Source organism: Setaria viridis, chromosome 1, assembly GCF_005286985.2.
Source record: "Setaria viridis chromosome 1, Setaria_viridis_v4.0, whole genome shotgun sequence".
NCBI classification, from domain to species: Eukaryota; Viridiplantae; Streptophyta; class Magnoliopsida; order Poales; family Poaceae; genus Setaria; species Setaria viridis.
In genome coordinates, this window is record NC_048263.2 from 35,539,974 (window position 1) to 35,559,256 (window position 19,283).

A 19,283-nucleotide genomic window follows, 5' to 3' on the forward strand; every position below is an offset into this window, starting at 1 on the left:
GATGCTATCGAGAACGTGGATGTGCAGTGTGGGTTCTCTGATCCGTTAATTGTTCAACAGAAATATACCGGCAACTGCTGTATGCCATAAGTGTGATATGATGCGAGTGATTGCTTAAATTTTGTTGCATCTATTCCTCCAAAAAAGAGGTATGTATTGAAACTGACATCTTATAGTACTGTTATGGAGTACGTCAACAAGTTGCACCGGTTGAGTCAGATTCAACTCCTTATCATATCTCATCAGCCAGCACTGTAAGGCATGAGAAACTCTGAACTTTTTTTTTTGAAAGATTCTTTTTCCCTCTCGTTTTCTCTCCATTTATTTTCTTTTTAACCAACGTTAATAATAAATCTTTACTATTGCTCCTGTATTATAACACTGACAAAATCACACCGGATATATCCGTTCCTTTGCCCTTCGCCTTCGCCTCGTGTGGGTGCAGTACAGAAGAGGATTATTGTTTCTTTCTTCTGAAGAAGAACGACTCGTGGTAAATTATTGAAATTTTGGTGTACCAAACCTGATGCATGGGGCCTTTAATTAGTACAGCTTCCTATTCCTGAATCATGATTGATGTATAAGATTATAAGTATATTCCATTCCTTTGTCCTTGTTAATTTACACTACAGGTACTCCTTTATCATCATCAAACTGCACTAAGTAGCTGCAATGATGATCAGAACGGCTAAACCTGGCACGACTGAAACGAGAATTACACAATGATATCTGAAACTGAAAGGAATTTGGCAGGCCGCAAAGCCCTGTACTACCAACTGAAGTGCAATATTTTACAACTATTCAAGAACATGGGTCCTCTTGCTCTACCTTAATCAAAAGACAAAAGGACTATTTCAGGCCGTGGAGCCTAAACGAGTTTTTTTATCCAAAAGGATAGGCGCAACTGAAAGTGTCCTTTACATTTTACAAATCCCGAGTAATTCTGCCAATTATTCCTCATCATTAGGGCTTAACAATGGAACCACCCTTTTCCTCCCGCTTTTCTTCTTCTTTTCATCCATGCCGTTGCCGGCTTTACGCTGCGTTTCGCCGGCCGGGGCAAAAAAGAAGGAAGAAGGGACCAGGTGGGCCAGGTGAGTGCGTGGCGATTGGCATGGCCCAAGGAATGTCATGAGGACTGCCCAGGTTGTTGGGCCACGGAGAGACCAGTTGGATCTTTAAACTGTTAGCCCTAAAAGAAAGGCCCTACGCCCTGGAAAAAGAAAGAAAGGGGAAGCTTTAAAGCCCAAGCGATAATCGTTACTTAAATGAGCCGCCAACGGCCGAGATATTCCCGCGCACGCATCATTGCGTCGCAGCGCGTAAAGCTGTCGCTCGCACGCTTGCTCCGTTTTTGCCCGGCGGCGTGGGTCCCACCTGTCATATCTTGTTGCACCCCGCCGAAATGGAAGTGGGGGGACGCTGATGAGCTGGGGGATGGTGAGGTGAGCCGGCCGATGGACGAGAGCGACGGCAACCGCACGCATGCGCGGCTGTCGGGTTGAGAAATGGGTACCCTTTCTCAATGAGAATTTGAGGCATGTTTCGATGTTTGGATGGGGGAGATTTGAATTCAGTTGCGAGGTCTGGTTCAAGTTTAAACCAAACATTCAAAGTTTCCCCATCGGACAATCCAGCATGTGCGCAAGTGGCTACAGATTCAAGCCGTGCAAAATGAAAACTCAGCATAGGCTTTGTCAAATTTGGAAGGATGCAGAGAATGAAACGGCTAGTGTTAGAGATGATCAGATGTGCACAAAAGTTTGTGCTGCTTCGGACAGACATGACATCACAGCATAATGTCATGGCCGACAGACCTCAAATCAGCGTACATCAGGGTAGGCCTGGCGTCGCGGCCTACTCGAAACCAAGAGACAAGTGCTAGAATTAGGCACTAAATAATCACACGACTTGGAGTAGTAGTAGCTCCCTTTTTTCAGAAGTGGAATTCTGCACATGCAACGACATTATACCTCGCCGTCCAATCTTGACTGCACATTCCACAAGAGAGAGAAAAAGAAGAAGAAGCAGTAGCAGGTAATATTCCGTTATCCCCACTCGATTTCATGGCCTGCGTCGTCACCGTTCACTTTGTGCTCTACTATAATCCCTTCCTTAATCACTGTGTCTGGAGCTGTCACTATGTCGTAAAGTGAACTCATTGGAATCTGCAGTGGTATCCAGCCATCGAATGCTCACTCATCTACTGGTTGAATCGTTTGGGCAACGCTGCTCTTCAGCAAAAAGCTCTGGGGATTCAGAATGCATGCATGATTAGCACTGGGACCTTTCTGGTGCAAGTTGTGCCTTCAAGTATGGCACTGTCGGTATTCAGAAAGTAGAGCTCAGTTGCTACTACAAGCTTGTGCACGAGTGCGCACCTCAGTCCTTGGATTAAGGACTGCCTTGGAATGTGCAGCAGCATCACTCTCCCTCTCTCTCTTATCCACAGTTGTCAATAATGCATACTAGTATATACAATCAACTAGTAAAGCATAGTTGTCTTGTCTTCCATGGTGGAAGCTCACAAGCGAAGCCACTAATTGATCATGTATGCAAGCAGGCATTATCTTTTGAACATCATTGTGGATTCATTGCAGGTTTGCAACATCTCCAGCATTATCATTACCCTCCGAACCAACTCTGCACGTCAACTCCTCTGACGACGGCGACGCCGGAGAGGTAGATAGCCATCGCCCATCGGCCGGCGAAGGCGACGCACAAGTCCAATCGGAGCGTGAGCAAGAGACAGCCATGGATGGAGTTCCTGCCTGCTCTCGCTTTTCTGATCATTTCCATGGCGACCAACCTCACGAAGTCCACCGTATTCTTCAGGAAAGTAAAAAAGGGCACTTGCTGATTGCTGCACAGGAGAGGGAGTGACGCTTGCTTTGCTTTCCGGTTTCCTCCTCATTTACCACGACAAGCGAAGCGCACAGCAGAGAGAATGTTTCGTGGGCCCGAGGGATCTAATCTTGTCTTGGCGTCGTGCTTGATGCCGCGCATGGATGGACCGATGGACAGCTACCGTGTAGTCACCTGCACAGACCGAGAGATCCAGCGCAAGATTCCACTTTGCTCCTCAAACCATGCGCGGCATTCGGCTCGTGGCCTCGTGTCGTTCACAAGTTTCGGTGGAAATTCCTAATCCTGTGTGATCTTTCCGGGTTTTGCTGGGGCAAAAGCGTTAGGTTTGAAGCGAAATTTTGCTAAGTTTCGACAGCTTGGTGCGTCGTCTTTTAGGCATTGAGCCGAATCATAAGGTCCTGAAACCCAAAGATTTTAAATCACAACCCCCCTGCAAGACAACTGATCTTTCTTTCCCGGTTGTTATGTCCCTACAACTAGTCTTGGATATCACAATGCGCAGACGGGCACGCCAAATTGTATTGTCTCCTGATAGCAATCATCATTGCAAATGTTCTTTTCAAGCCGCATTTCGCGACCAAATTATTTTGCCAAGGCGCTGGTGGAAGGAGGCATCCAAGCTCACGTCACCAGGGTGCCCAGGCTAAACCAGCGTCTCCAAAACTAGAGCTGGCAACACTGGCAGGCTTTCAATACAAATTTCTAGCCTTCCTGTTCTTCAAGACGAAGATTGAGTATTTTTTTTAAAAAAAAAGATTGAGACAGGCATCTGATACCCGGACAGTTCACCCAGAATTTTGCGCTTTCCACCCTTTCTGTACCGAATCTTTTAATCTTCACTTTGTTCCAGACGAGATACAGTCAGAAACCCCTGACTATAATATCATCTTCACCTCAATTGGAAGAGCCTGAGGTACACAGTAGGAGCCCATAAGCAATTAAGCTGGAACAACAGGTACTGGCCAAACAACCTAGCCTATTCATCACCAATTAGGGTTGGGCCGCAGAAATTATCTGAGGCAAAAACCCCGGATTCCTTAGAGAATCTGTATCCATTAAGTGAAAGCAAGTGTCAAATTACAGGTTTATTGAGGGTCAATGGAGTATATACACACAACGCTAAGATTTCAAGATTCTTCCATTGGTATAAAATTACAACTGGTAACATTTATAACATCGACGAAACCATTACAGGAAAAAAAAACCCGATGCGGTGGTCCTGTGCAGTTATTTTCTAAGGTGATTGGTGATATCTCACAAGACATCATCTTGTTGCACATACAGGCCACCATCGGTCTCGATGGGCATTGAAGGTGGGGTTCCAGGTGGAATGCAAGATGCCCCATTTTCTCCTGCAATAGTACACAATGCCTCAGCATCCTGGAGAGCCCGGTCAAGATTGATCTGACCACTGAGCTCATTGATGAACTTGAGGAGGGTATCAAAGTCCATCTGCTCCCCAATTATACGCTGACGGTATCTTTTCAAGATTGCTACACACAAGTACAAGTGGAAATGTTCTGACAAATAATGGGTCCACAAAACTTCCCACAAGAGCATGATCTGGTCGAAACTGAACTCCCTGCAACCCATATAAAATAGGAGAATCTTAGAATAAAAAATGAGACCAGATGACTGAAAGCTAAGGTACATTTTCATGAATTCAAGTAATTAATTAACTGCTTGGGATTTACTGATTTAATCGATTTCATGTACAATTCATTTTAGTTAACAGAACATATTGTGAAAAGGATAGAAGGTGCTAGCCGAATAAATAACGAAAACTAGACTACCACTTTTATAAACTGCCAAGTGGTTAGATCAGGTCTAAACTCAGACTGATTGCATGAGCACAGAAAAACTGAGGTTTTTCTAAATGTAGTTATCTAAATGTACTAACATCATGATTGATGATCACTGGTCAATGCTTTGCCAGGTAAGACAGAGAGAATAACTGGAAGGTACTGAGCTTCTCAACAAATAGTTTTACTGCAAGGAGCACAGGTGAGGTAGTGTAACAATCATCCCACCCCGGTGATGTGAACTATGAAGACTCATGATGCTGGACTGTTTGGTGAAATATGACCTTACTTCTTAGAAGCAGTATAGCTTCATCGTAATGATTGTGTGTTTATTTGACGGTGCCTTCCCTAGAGTCGAAGCAAGGCTCAGCTGTGGATTACAGCAGGTGCCAAAGGGCTAGGAAGTCTGTGGCAAGTTTGACCAGGGTAGTTTTTGGTCGTTAAAATCCTGAACTTGTATGTGGTTTCTTATGGGTGGCTGAGGTGATGTTTTCTTTGCTTTCATGTTCTGGGTGTGTGGAGGAAGGGGGGGGGGGGGGGGGGGGCATTAACTTGTTCATGAATTTGTTTGCAGGACACTGTTAAAAATTTTCTTGCCTCTAGGACACTCATTTTTTACCTGTCTTGCAGGCAAGAAAATATTTATCAGTGTGCTAGAGTCAAAGGCACAAAACAAGGAACCTAAAACATAATGCTAAAGATGAAATACAAACTGATGTTTCACATGTATATCCAAAGCACTTGCAACTTGAAAAGAAAAAAAATATTACCTTTTGAACTGTATGAGAACCCAGCGGAAACAGAAGAAATAGTTCAAGCAGTCATTCTGCCTAAAATAGTTATGCAATGGAGGATCAAGCAGCTCCACAAGCTGAGGCACAAGAACAAAAATAAAAGAAATTAGTACTGCACATCAATAAATTAGTGTATGGAGAAAAGTAGTTGCTGCATGCCTTAAGCTAGACATTTTGGACGCAAGGACATGTGAAAAGGTTTAAGATTTTAACGACTTTAATCAAATTATATAAAGCTCCTTGGCATTTTAAACTAAATTGTGTGCCAAGTTGTACGTTTGTTTCCCCATGATATGAGCGCTCAATATCTTTCTATCTAGATGATAGTGGCTCCTTATTGGAATCTCTGCCACAGCACTTTCATGATGAATATATTATATATACCTTGGATAATGCAAGTAGTTGAGCATGCATGCCATTCTGGTCACGATTAAAATTGGCTCCTAGTCGTTCCATCAAGGAAGCAAAGCACCAAAATGATTCAGACTCATCCTCCATGACATAAAGAATGGGAGCCAAAAAGTCACTCATTCCCTGTAACACAAACACCAACATTGCAGGAAGACGACAAAAAATATCAACAATCATGAACACCATTTCAGGAAACAAGAATATATTTTTTGTAAAAGAAATTAAACTTGAACTTTTGAATCGCAAATGATCAGTCCAGCTCCAGCATATTGTAGAGATTACAAGAAACGAGATTTACTGGGTTAGTATCAAAAACCAAACAACAATACGTCGACACAAAGTTGTTGCAGAAGTCAGCAACTCCGTACAACAGAAATATAAAGGTAAATGCCCAGAAGATTACATCTTGTACAGGGAAAAAAAATCTACTAGGATAGCACACATAGGACTGTTAACAACTTAGCAGTAGCAGCAAGCCAGCAATATATCCAAAAGTGAATGTACCTAAACAATGAATAAATCTAAAAGGCATTAATATTCCATGTGTATGTGATGTCATCGTCTGTAAAGATCATGAGAATGAAAGCATCTAATCAAGCATCATTCCCCAAAATGTGATTTAACATAACTAGTAGAAGAAAACTAGTGGGCCTAGTGTTTTGTGTTTCCCACTTAAATGGCAGGAAGTTCTAATCATTTTACATGGACGGTCTGCAAGATGAAAACTTACTTGGCAGTAACCAAGGTCGAAATTGTAGAATGAATATGTTAACAGAATATCACGTAGAACTACAACATTCCGATTGTCATCTCCTTCATAATAGGGAACAGACCTATCTGTTCTCACCTTGATAGAGGAAGTAATAAAACATCAGTGTAAGCTGAATAGTGCAGAATGAAGTAGAATGTCAGTAAAGACTAAGGACAAGAGGAAAATTATTTATACCACATCTTTGTCAATAAGGCCTTTTCTTTCCCTAAACTTGGTGAATCTTTTAGCTTGGGTGGCTGTGATACTCTGCAAATGGTATCAAGAATAATCATGCATATACTTGTGTAAATGAAGTGTAATGTATGCCCAAAAATGTGAAAGCATTATTCCGACAAAAGTGAATGCAGTAGATCCCTATCACAAATAACCTGCCAAAATTACAAGACTCTCATTCTGAAGAATCATGTTCTACTTCACATACATGATATATCCAGAAACCCCTAATTGGTGATAAAATAGTGCAAAAGGCTGAAAATAAAGGTGGCCACAGGCTCCCTAAACAGAAGCACATGATAAGTTTCAGATTCTCAAAATTCACCCAGACTTAAAATGAAACCCTGTGCTAAATACTAAATCACGTTAACACGTACCATCCAGCATCAGTAATTTACATAACAAAAGAGATGGCCGCTCAGGCAGACTAACCTTCCACTGAGATTTTATGGCTTCATATTCTGCTCGTTTCATGGCAGCATGGTATTCCCTCTCAGCATATGTTGAATCATATTCATGATACCCCAACAAGAATTTCCATACCTATATGTCCAATATCAGAATAATTTTTCAAGAAAGCGATGCTCACTAGTTACAAAATTTCATATCAGATGTCAAGTGTAAACCTTTTCTCTCAAAACATGATCGACTCCCCCATAGAAAACTTTTTTCCTCAGCGCCTTCGAGTCCATAACTCTACCTTCGGGATCTAAGAAAGCTGCCCACTGTCCAAAGATTTTTCAAACAAACAACAGAAGATTTCAGAGAGGAAAACTGGTACTGAAAACATGGTTAGCGAAGGAATATTATTAGATGGCTGGTGATTATGTTTCACGAAACTAAGAACAAGACCTACATTTTGAACTGGGACAAAATTCCAGAAAAGCTTTAGGTTCATGTACTTACCTATCTTTATCTTCAAAACTGGTGTTATCCATATCAAAGAATTGAGTACTTAACACAAAGATATAGTTCTGCCAGTAAACGCATGATTTGGAAATTACCGCGCGACAGTTCCATTAGAATACCACTGTCCTAAACATTTACTTTGAATGCAAGTAAGGAGTTCAAAATAAAATTGTACATCCCTAGAGTCCGAGCTGGAGGTGAATCTGGGGACAGGTATATCAAGATTGAACAAAAACTTGGTATTCCTACGGATCATAATACTTTATTCTAATGCATATACCAGAAAACACATCTTGGACTCATCACATTGTATAGTCACAAAAACTTGGTATTCCTACGGATCATAATAGTTTATTCTCATACATATACCAGAAACCACATCTTGGACTCATCACATTGTATAGTACTCATAAGTAATGTATCACATGGACTCAGTTATGGATCTAATAATAACTAAATTCATGCTCTACAGCACGGACTTCTAGTGCTAGTCAATTGAATTTAAAGAAATATAAATATGTTGAAATGAATAACCAAAAAAGATATATCAGAAATCGAGGGGCCATTACCTCTTCGGCACTTAATGGACGATCTCTTTGTTTTCCCCATACTAGAGGTAATGGATCTGGCTGCAAAAAGAGTTGGGAAGCTAATTTTACACGAAATAGATGAATGTGCAATTTGCAATCATGAAAGGCTAAGCAATTAAAGCTTTCAACAGCATCGAAGGTCAGAAGACAAAACCAAGTGACTAATGTTTTTCACTTAACAATTTTTGTTAACCCTTTTATTTCAACTCAGTTGTGAGCAAATGTTGTTTAAATAATTTATATTTAAAAGTTGACTATAGGAAACAATATGTACACAATAGCATTAATATGCAGAAGTGATAAACGAACCCTCGTTATCAAGGCAACCACTAATCCCCCCCCCCCAACCCAACACACACACACCCCGCCGCCGCTGCCGCCACCACCACCACCACCAAAGGCAGATTCTCTAATTTACAGAAGTTACAAGTCTAAAAATGACTTAGATGATCAGAGGTTAGTTTCCAGATCAAACCATAGTGGTCATGAACTAGAAAATATCAGATGACCACGCAGAAGTCTTCAGCTCAGTAAAACTACCTTAAATCCTTGATCCTAATTGGCAATGAGTATGCCAAGTTTTAGATAAAATACCAAACAGATTCAAAGATCTGGTATTGATCTTGTGTGCAGTAAACAGCTTCTTCCAAAAGTCATCATTTAGTGATACAATACCAAATTAAATGCAAGATGTATTACCTCCGGTGGAGCTGAGGGCATGGAAGCCTTTTCTGGTGTTATATACTGATTTTTTTGCTTATCACTTGCTTCATTATCCAGAAGATATTCATGTTGTTGGCGTCCATAAGCATGGGCACCACTATTGTTTTGAAAGAGGCTTGATGTAGTATCACGTGCAAACTTTGTAACCAATGAGAATTTCTCCAAGACTTGAATTGAAAGATCACGACCTGGGTCGTTTGATTTGTTCTTTTGCTTTGAGCCATACTGAGAAATGCTAGAAGCTTCCCCATGTCTTCCATCAGTCCCATGCCTGGACTCATCATTTGCCCCAGTGAAACTGAGTGAATTTTGCCTTGACATGGCATTTGCCACAGAGGCTACTCCTGGAAGCTCCAGGGATGACAAGCTTTTCTGCAAGGTGACAACACATAGACAAATGGAGAAGGGTGGGCCAGGATTCAAACTTGGAAATGTTGGTTCAGAAAAGGGAACTTTTTAGAAGACAGATTATGCTAATTCACAGATGATAGAATAACTGAAATTCAAATCTATAACAGATTTGAAAGATGAACAGCTGTAGCAGCCAAAGAAGGCAATAAAAAGTTTCCTATTGGAGGTACCATACAACTATTTCACAAATAGGACTACAACCTCTTTAAGCTGAGAAGAATCGAACTCCAATATGAGTTGAAAATAGCTTATTTGGCTAGAAAGGACTAGAATATGATAACACACCTGAAGAGGATCTTGAAAGTCGTTGACAAGAAACACATTAGGATCATCATCCGACCTTGAAATAGAAGAGAGAACATTTGAATCATATATGCAGGGGGGGCAGTCTTCGGAACAATGCTATGAGGTTATTAAAAAAATGAATTCAAGATTTTGGTCGACGCTAGAAATTCACAATTAAACAAACCCTCCTACATAGGTTGCTAATTCAACATTTGTAGTTATCTCCTTGAATGTAGATTCATATGGTACCAATATGTTATCTGACTTATTGTATGGATGATTCACCCATACAGAAAACTCAATTATTTTAGTGCAAGCAGCATTAATTTTCCATATGATGAAACCAAAATGTTATTTTATACAATAATAAATGAAACAATGAACCACTTTTATTGAGTTTTAGAACCATTGAAAAAAAGAAAACCTGATAATGAAGACATGCTGTTTCAATGTTGCAAACAATTCACGAATTCCACCATTATAGAAATAGAACGGAGGATAAGCCAGGCCTGCAAAAGTTAGCAAGTAAAATAAAGATCATTTTTCTATAGTATTCTATCAGCATGAGCATGAAATGATTTTATCTTGATAGAAAAAGCATAAATGCTATTATGTGTCAACAAGGTAGAGCATGAAAGCAAATCAGCATCACCAATGTAATCAGGAGTCGTCCCAAACTAATGATATGATGAACAAACAACTAGAACACCTCACGTCCTCACCTGATGATAGAACAATTATTATGTAGTCCAATCGAAATGTTGGGGTATGCCTACGGATGAAGCGTACATCACTTAAGGGCAAGGCCTTGATAGTGTACAGGTTTCTATCTGCGTAGGAGCAGGAAGTTGAGAGAGTAAGCCATCATCAATGTCCTTCAATTGCCAAATGCCAGTATGATTAACAGTGATAACAAACAAACTGTACTGGCATACATTTTTCTATTTCCACGCCGATTGAACTGGTTGACAAAGAGTCGGCTCCTTCATTTGGCTCCCAGCTCTGTCATAAATATTTGATCAAAACATAAGCAAAGAGTAGCATGTGGCCAATTATTAGCACATATAATGCTGAACTCAGTTTAACCTAAGATAAACGACATATGGTTCATTTAGTAACGTTGTTTGCCATCCTAAGAAATTCAAAGGCCTGAGGTTCAGTCCTCATAGAAGGTTGAGGGGACTACATGTCCACTATGGTATGAACTCCACTTGATTGTTTGAGACTGCTTTATACGCTATGTTCTAGCAAACTACTCCATTTGCTCAGTGCATATTTAGACATAAATTACCGACTATTTATGTATATGAAGGATAATGACAAAGGGAGATGAGCTGGATTGCCTCACCAGGAATAATGATCCCCGCTGCAGAAACAGGCGCAGCTTCCCACTGATCCGGCCGGAGCCATACTGCGTCAGGTGGATTGTCACACGCTCCTTCTCATAAACCACATCAATCCTCGCCGTCTCATCCGAGCCTCTGTCCACCGAATCCGTCCGCATCGCCTTCAATCACCAAACAAACATCAGTTCAATCCAAAAGGAAAACATAGGATATTCATCTCCACAACCCGCACAACCCCACGAAACCAACAAATTTCTAGAAATTTTCTACTACTAATACAATCCAATCCATATAACTGCGTAGAGAGCGGGCAACTGCTGCAGTGATTAGCATCACAGACAACAGCACTTTGCCCCCACGTAAGAGTACAGCAATCCAACTCCCCCGGCCCCAACTTAACCAGTGACCTAATCGAGCAATCCACTCGCGCCGCCCCCAAATCGGGCACGGGAGCAAGCGAGATGAACGACGGTAGCGTCGAGTTTATCGGAGTTCGGGGCGGGCGGATGGATTGGACGGGGGCCAGTACCGTGTGATGGGAGGCGGCGGCGTAGTCGGAGTCGTCGGAGAAGTCGTAGAGGTCCGGCGAGCGGGGCGACCCTGCCTCCGCTGCTGCTGCTCCCGCGTCTCCCCCACGCATCGCCACGCGGAGAGGTGCGATCTCGGGTTTTGCTCAATCCCAACCAACCACCAACTCTTCTTACTGCCGAAGCAATGGGCAATGGCACGGCACGCTGAGAAGCCTAGAATAATGTTTCGAGGCTGATGACGACGACGATGGATTTTGATGGCGTGGCTGAGAACTCTTTGTTGCTTTGATGTGCGGGAGTACTGTTAATTGCTACTCGTAGTAAAATAGGACGATATTTTGTTGCCTTGTAGCAGCACACGTTTTGGGGTGAAAAGGGAAAACCAGACGCGGCACACGCGGGTATCCCGTGTACAGTAGTCCTAGTATATTTGCTAGAGGATCGTAAATCGTATTGAGGACCATATAAGCAAATCTCACAGCGTCCTTTACAAGTAGCAAATCATCAATCATATATAAAAAAATTTCTCATAATTGTTCTTACATTTTTTTCATGATCTTCCTGAAATTACCTTTTCACACACGTATATGTATATCTGGGTATAGGACAGTCTCAGTGCATAGTTTCATTGCACAGTTACTAAAATTGAGAACGAAATAAATCGCATTGAGAACCATAAGCAAATCTCACAGCGTCCTTTATAAATCCACACGCTTTAACAAATCATCAATCATATAAAAAAATTTCTCATAATTATTCTTACATTTTTTTTCATACACGTATATGTAGCAGGAAAATTGACTGATGCTTCTTGATTCCTCGTGCATCCCAGATTCCCAGCGGAAACGAATCAATTTGTTCCCTACTTGCCTTGGTTCCACGATAGCCCATACCTTACTTACGAAGGAAAAACAGAGAGATAAGCATGTGGTATTCCTTAGCCGTGTGACGTGTGACGACTGAAAGACTCTGGAACGCCGACGTCCCCACTTTTCATTCTCAAACCAGCTCAAGCCATGTAGCGTTTCGGACACGGAAGACTTCAAGCTCCCGGACGTACCCACAAAAGCCATACAACAATTCCACCAAAGAATAAACGTTTCGGCAACTGGCTGAAGCTGCTGGCATTCTGACTTGCAGCGTGTTTCAAAAAGCACACAAACATGCAAAGGCACAACAATTTGTAAGGTCAACTAAGTAATCCGAACCTGGGAAAAGGAACAGCAATTACAAACCAAGCTACTGGGGTTACAGTCATCATCGCCATTGTACATCTCATGAGCTACTTCTGTGAGCGCCATCAAACTGTCTACTACAAATATATTTCAATTACACGGGAGAGAAGCACAAATGAGTGGAAGATCTAGCCGTACATCATCACCAAAAGCACACGCCATACAGTTCCAAGAATGAGAAATCATGAATCTGAAGCACAAAAGCTAGAAACAATCTATTCAGCAGCCTCTTCTCAACCGTCATGTGGTGAAGAACGACCATAGTTTTTTGCTGATTGACTGGTTTCGTCTCTCCGAGTCATCGTCATCCTCATCATCCTGCTCTGCTCCAAGCTCACTTCCAGATGGAGTCATGGGCACATCAGGCAATGCATCTTTACCGTCCACGACATCACCGTCTTCCTCACCAGTACCCTCTGCAGGGGCGTGGGCATCACCAATTTCAGCCTAAAACAAAGACAAGGCTCCAGTTAGCTATAGACTCTGGTCCCATATATGTGCTAACATGCGAAGAGGCACATGTGTGACAAATTGCAAATGTATCCAAATGTTGAAAGCCATTCAAAGATTGGGAGGAAAAGGCATGTGATTACACCAGTGACAGTAAATGTCAGCAGTACCAAGAACAAACATAATACAAGGGTATTACCTGGGAAAACTCATGCAACTGGGATGCACCATAGTCTGCAGATTCTGATGCCCTTTTGCTCTCAGGGGCAGGTTCCTCATCAGCCTTTGAGGTTCCTTCGGTATCATCAGCAGTAGCCTGTACCATATGTTTACTTCCTGTCTTCGCAGCTTTCTTTTTGTCAGTTTGGGCGGTTGCAGCGGTGGCGTTTGCACTTTGGAAAAATACAATGCAAAAGTATTGGTTCAGGAAACAGAAAAAAAAAACCAAGTAGACATGAACTAGAGATTAATACTTACACTGTGCTGCGTCTCAAATTGTAACGCTTTTCTCCTGGGGTCTCTGTGACTGCTCCAGCAGTTTGCCGCCTCTTGCGACGCTGCCCTCCAAGTGAAACACTTTCTGAATGGGCTTCGCTGCCTTCTTCATCTTGCTCACTTATTGTAGCTCCAGCAAAACGCCGCTTACGTGTACCACCCACCGCCGCAACTGGATCTCCCTGGCCATCATTCTTCTCCTCAAAAGTCTCGCCAAGAATTGCTTTAGCATCTTCAACTACAGCACGGACAGATCGTGTCCTCTTCACACCACCTTTTCCTCTACCCTTCCTGTTTTGTTGGCGGCGTCCTTGCTTTGATGTTTCAGGCTGTAAATCTGCTTCAGCAGGAGCTGCAGGGTCCTTCCCATTTTGATCAGTAGAGGCAATAGTTGCATCAACTGCTTTATCGTTAGTACCATCAAACGATTGAGCTCCAAGAATATCAATACTATTATCTGCTACACCAACTGAAGACTCCATCTGGACATCATCAGCTGGGTCATGCCTTTCGGACTCATCATTGTCCCTTGCTCCACTTTCAGAAGGGAGATCATCCTCTGCACCAAAAGAATCATGTGCTATCTCATAGACAGGAGTTGGCTCATAATCTCCATCGCTTTGTGACGCTTCCTCCAGTCTTGCACCAAAAGGTATGTTCTCTGTTGGCTGCTCACCCTTTTTTATAGGAGAGAACTTGAACAGCCTCGAACACTTTTGTAACAAAGACAAGCGGCCACCTGAATTAACAAGTGTTCCTGTATCTGGAGCTGATGTGTCAGCATTCAAGGAACGATGATCTCTCTCAACAGCCAAACTGGGGTGCTCAATTTCAGCGCTGTCTTTTAGCGCCAGGGAATCTAATCCCTCAAAGAGAGTAATACCACAGTTTTTGCACACCTTGTACTTTTCAAATAAATCAATGAGGTTTTTCATGTCCCTGTTATATGCTTCTCGGCGTACTTTCAAACTCTGGCTCAGCCCGTGAAGACTATCAATGTCCCTTTTAATATCTGCCTGATCAGTTTCCAGTTTCTGCCTTTCCTCAAGTAGAATTTTTCTTTCCGCCTCCAGCAGCTTTTTCTCTGATATTATCTTCTGAATCTTGGACTCATTTAACTCAATTGCATGTCTGAGTTGATTATCCACAAAGTCCCTTTTCTTGTTTAACTCATTTGCCTTGTCTTCCAGTTCCTTCTCTTTACTTGCTTGTTTTTGCTCCATCTCCATCTCCAGTTCATGCCGATGGAGCTGCAACTGACGCTGAAGATCAGCACGTTCTCCCTTCAGAAGTTCATCATTCTCCATTTGCTTGTGCTTTATATCATCATTCAAAACCCTTTCCTTGCGTTCAAGATTCTCCAGCTGTTCCTTGTATTTTTCTTCCATTTCAAACTTTGCATCATTTAACCTCTTTTCTTCACTGTCACGCCACCGTTCCAAATTCATCCTCTCAATCTTCACCTTTTTGTCTTCCTCTGCTAGGTGAGCCCTTTTTTCATCTAGTTGTTCCCACTCTTCTTCGAACTTCTGCCGCTGCTTCCTCAAATCTTCAATTTCTTCAGAGAGGGAGTTGTTTCGCATTCTGTATTCCTCAATCTCCTTCTTAAGTCTTTCTGTCAGCACGCTATGCTCCTGCCTCTCTTCCTCTGTGAGTTTCAGATTATTCTGCGCTTCTAATATTCTTTCCTTTTCAGCTTCAAGTCTGGATTTGATCCTTTCAAGCTCTGATTTTGAAACCTCAACTTGCTGTTTTTCCTGATCCATATGCTGCTTTTCTTCCAATAACCTCTTCTCATCATTTTTCAATGATTCCTCCCACCTCTTCAGAGCTTTGGATTTGGCATCAAGATCATTCTGCCAACCTTCCACTGTTTTCTTTTTGTCATTCAATGCCTGCTCAGTTTTAGAAAGCTTAGACTCCAAAGATTTGACATCTTTCTCCCTTTTCACTAAATCCGCTTGCTTCTGTGTCATCTTTTCATCAAAGGATTTCCTCTCGCTCTCTAGTTCTAATTCAAAATCCCGTCTTTTGGATTTAAGCTCGACCTGATGATCCTCAAGAAGCTTCTGAAGCCCCTCCTGAAGAACAATGGAGGGCAAGGTCAGTCTATTGAAGAAGAAAACATACAGAACAACATGGTGCGCCCAAAATGATTGATGCTTAGAGACAATAAACGTTCACAGAAAATGTGGCATGCTACAATAGCAGAAGAAATGGCATAAAGAATATAGTAAATGGTAAATTGGTAATACAGGAACAAGCTACAACTAAAGAACAAAAGATAACAGAAATTCCACAGGACATAAGGTGCAAAGGGTACATGATCAAGACTGGTGTCAAAGAATGGCATCAAAGGTTTCCATAGCAAAATGAGGCAAACAAGATTATTCTCAGTTGCACTTACTTTTTCCCTAATACTAGCCTTCTCCTCTCTCTCAATCAGTTTCTTTTCTCGTTCTTCCAGCTCCTTGCGCTTTGAGTCAGCATCCTGCAAAACAAATCAAATGAGCAAACATAATTCTTTTGAACTGTTAAACATCAATACCAGATAAAAGGAGGCATTTGTGTTCTTGGCCCTGCTTTGAAGTGTAATTGCGATTTTGCCCACATTTTTTCAACTTTGTGATTTTACCCTCTAACTATTTACAAGTTAATGCGATTTTGCCCTTAGTCAACAGTTAGAACAGGGGCAAATACGCAAAGACCAAGGGCAAAATTGCAAAGTTAAAAAAACGAGGGTAAAAACACAATTGCACTTCAAAGTAGGGGCAAGATCACCAAAAAACCTAAAAAAAGGCAGTCACAAATCGGATAGTTACCTTTTCCTTTGAATGTAATTCATTTAGTTTTTTGTTAATATCATTCTCTTTAGCTTTTAGAGTAAGTTTAGTTGCCTCCACTGACTTTCTTGCTTCCTCCAATTCATCATGTTTGATCTTGAAAAGCTGGTCATTCTTGTTAGCTCTCTCCTCTCGATCATTTATAGACCTCTGCAAATCAACAAGTCTGTTCTGACTTTCCTTCAGCTTTTTCTCCCATTCCTGCAGTGATTCCTCCTGCTCCTTAAGTTGTTTTTCTCGTGCCTTCCGCCTAAACATGGGAAAACAATGAAACACAATATAGCCAGTTAACCACATGTGCAGCACAATCAAGCATAGATAGAAACAATAAAATAGCAAAACTGACATACTCAGTCTCAAAATACAATTTCTCCTTCTCTAATCTACGTTGACGAGCTTCAACCTCTTCCAAGTCCCGGTCAACTTGTGCCTTCTTACGGTTTGCCTCTGCAAGTTTAGCATCTGCAGCATGAAGTTTTCCCTCAATCTCCAAGGATTTTTCCTCCAAACTAGCCTCAAGAGACTGAGCGTCCGTTATCTTTTTCTCAGACGTAAATTTGACCTCAGCTATCTCTGCACGTATTTCACGCAACGCTTTTTCCAGCTGCCGCATTAAAAAAACAGCAGTAAGGAAATATTTCAGATAAAATCAAAAGGCTGTTGAGGAAAAATGTACCCATCTAACTATACAACTAAAAGAGTGGAAAGGCAAACGTGCTGGACCCGGGACAGAATTACTACTAGGTGGGAAAGTGTTGCCTATCAATTACTATACGGAATCATTCTGGCTATTAAAGCCACCTTCAAAATTAACAGGTCGTGGAAGGGTATGGATATGGTTTTCTTCCTATTCCGTTCATTTTTACACAGAAGAGTATGGACATAATTTTGTGCTCTATTACTAATGGCATTTCCAGATCAGAAGTGTTGGTCGAACTGCAAGAATAAGGAATTCCTAGGTAAACCAACTTACATCAATTACACATTGTTTCTCAACACCCAATGCTTTTCGCATGCTCTCCTCCCGTCTTTCATATTCTGATATAGCATTCAAGTGCGCAGCTTGTTCCCGCTTCAATATCTCCTCTTTTTGTTTCAGCCTTTGACTGATTTCCTCGAGTTTTTCTGCCCATTCTTTCTTCTCAAGCAAGAGCAGCCCCATATTGTACTGATATTCATGTAACTGCAGATTGCGAATGAAAGCGCAGAAGTGAATAAACATTACAATAATACCAAAAGCCAATGAATTGGAGGTTTAAAGATGCCTGCAAGATAAAAATTGCATGAATGTAGCATGGGATAAAATGCAATCACACAAAAATGCCTGGTAGCAAATAACCTTCAACAAGGAAATAAGAAATTGGATGCAAAATCAAAACTGCATGAGTGAAGCATGGGATAAAAGGCAATCATGCAAGGCATTTTGCATAGGCATTGGCATACCTTCTTTTAAGCAATAATTTGTTACAGTTCTTTCCGCAATCGAAAACACAATGTAATTATATTTTCAAATCACTGAAACCAACATGGAAAAAGATTTTACAGGTCTAGGAAAGTCCTATAGCCCTGGAAGTACTGCTTATTTCACAATTATTTGTTCACTGGGCCATCTGAAATTCAGCTTATTTCCAGAAGTGGTGCATAGTAAACCCCTCACTCCATCAAACGCAATGCTACAATAGTTTTGTAACTAAGTTTTTTTCATGCTAATAAAATTTGATACCATAACATACTTTTAAAAAGCACCTGGGTTTAAAGTGACCAATTGGAAGTCTACAAATTTAAAGTGTATTTACCTTTACGGACTGAATACATTCTACAGAAATAGTCAGTGATACAACAGTTCAACATACTTCAGAGTCCAAGTTCCAAATCATTTCGAAACAAAGATGAGCAGAGAAACATGGTCAATTCAGATTCAGAGGCTACATCGACTGGACTTAGGCAAAGATTGGAAAAAACCTCGTGCTCAAGCTCGGTGACCCTTCCTTTCCCCTTTCCAAGAGGCGCCGACGCGGCCGGAGCACCACCACCACTCCGCTGGTTCGCTGGAGTCGGTGTCGACCACCCGGTCCATCCTTTGCCCTGCGGAGTAAACATCACGCCTTCCTGTTGCCCCCGGTCCCTTCACAGCTCATCCAAGAACCAAAGCGCCTCTCCCTCCCTGCAACTCCGCAAGCCAAGAAAACACACAGGTTACCAAACCAGGCTCCCTCCACCAAAACCCTAATTATCATGAAAGCCAAGCCAAGAAACCCTAATTATCAAGAAAACCGAACAAATCTGCCATCGGGGCAACAAGAAACCCCCGCATTACCAAGAAACAAGAAGCCGCCTACCAAGCTGTAACTTTTGAACCCCCGGGGGCAGAAACCCTCGAAATCCCAAGACCCCCAAGAACCAAGCTGAGAAAAAAAAACCGAACGGATCTGCGGGGAGGGCGCTCACCGGGAGGTGCCCGGCCCGCTCCCGGCGGCCGGACGCGGCGCAGAGGCGAGGGGGGCGAGCGCGCGGGGTGTACGGGACCTGGCGCTCGGGTCGGGTTGGGGAGGGTTCGGTTGGTGGGTGGTGGCTGGCTGGTGCGTCGTGCGGCCAGATTTGGGAAA

General features: G+C 42.1%; 2 protein-coding genes across 2 annotated transcripts; both read right to left on the minus strand.

The window, feature by feature from the left end:
- Nucleotides 1-3,905: 3,905 nt before the first annotated feature.
- Nucleotides 3,906-11,943, minus strand: LOC117835308 (uncharacterized). The gene is made up of 15 exons (XM_034714670.2): nucleotides 11,654-11,943; nucleotides 11,127-11,285; nucleotides 10,714-10,780; nucleotides 10,501-10,608; nucleotides 10,203-10,287; nucleotides 9,779-9,833; nucleotides 9,059-9,454; nucleotides 8,339-8,398; nucleotides 7,487-7,585; nucleotides 7,293-7,403; nucleotides 6,822-6,893; nucleotides 6,606-6,722; nucleotides 5,849-5,998; nucleotides 5,441-5,541; nucleotides 3,906-4,450 (listed from the first exon to the last, which is right to left on the minus strand). The coding sequence occupies exons 1-15, from the start codon at nucleotides 11,762-11,764 to the stop codon at nucleotides 4,123-4,125; spliced, it is 2,019 nt and encodes a 672-aa protein (XP_034570561.1). The 5' UTR covers nucleotides 11,765-11,943; the 3' UTR covers nucleotides 3,906-4,122.
- An 891-nt stretch (nucleotides 11,944-12,834) lies between these two features.
- LOC117835298 (nuclear matrix constituent protein 1a) lies at nucleotides 12,835-19,283 on the minus strand. The gene is made up of 9 exons (XM_034714662.2): nucleotides 19,126-19,283; nucleotides 18,640-18,841; nucleotides 17,651-17,860; nucleotides 17,028-17,281; nucleotides 16,657-16,927; nucleotides 16,242-16,325; nucleotides 13,817-15,915; nucleotides 13,539-13,731; nucleotides 12,835-13,336 (listed from the first exon to the last, which is right to left on the minus strand). Exons 2-9 carry the CDS (start codon nucleotides 18,775-18,777, stop codon nucleotides 13,130-13,132), a joined length of 3,456 nt encoding a protein of 1,151 aa, XP_034570553.1. The 5' UTR covers nucleotides 18,778-18,841; nucleotides 19,126-19,283; the 3' UTR covers nucleotides 12,835-13,129.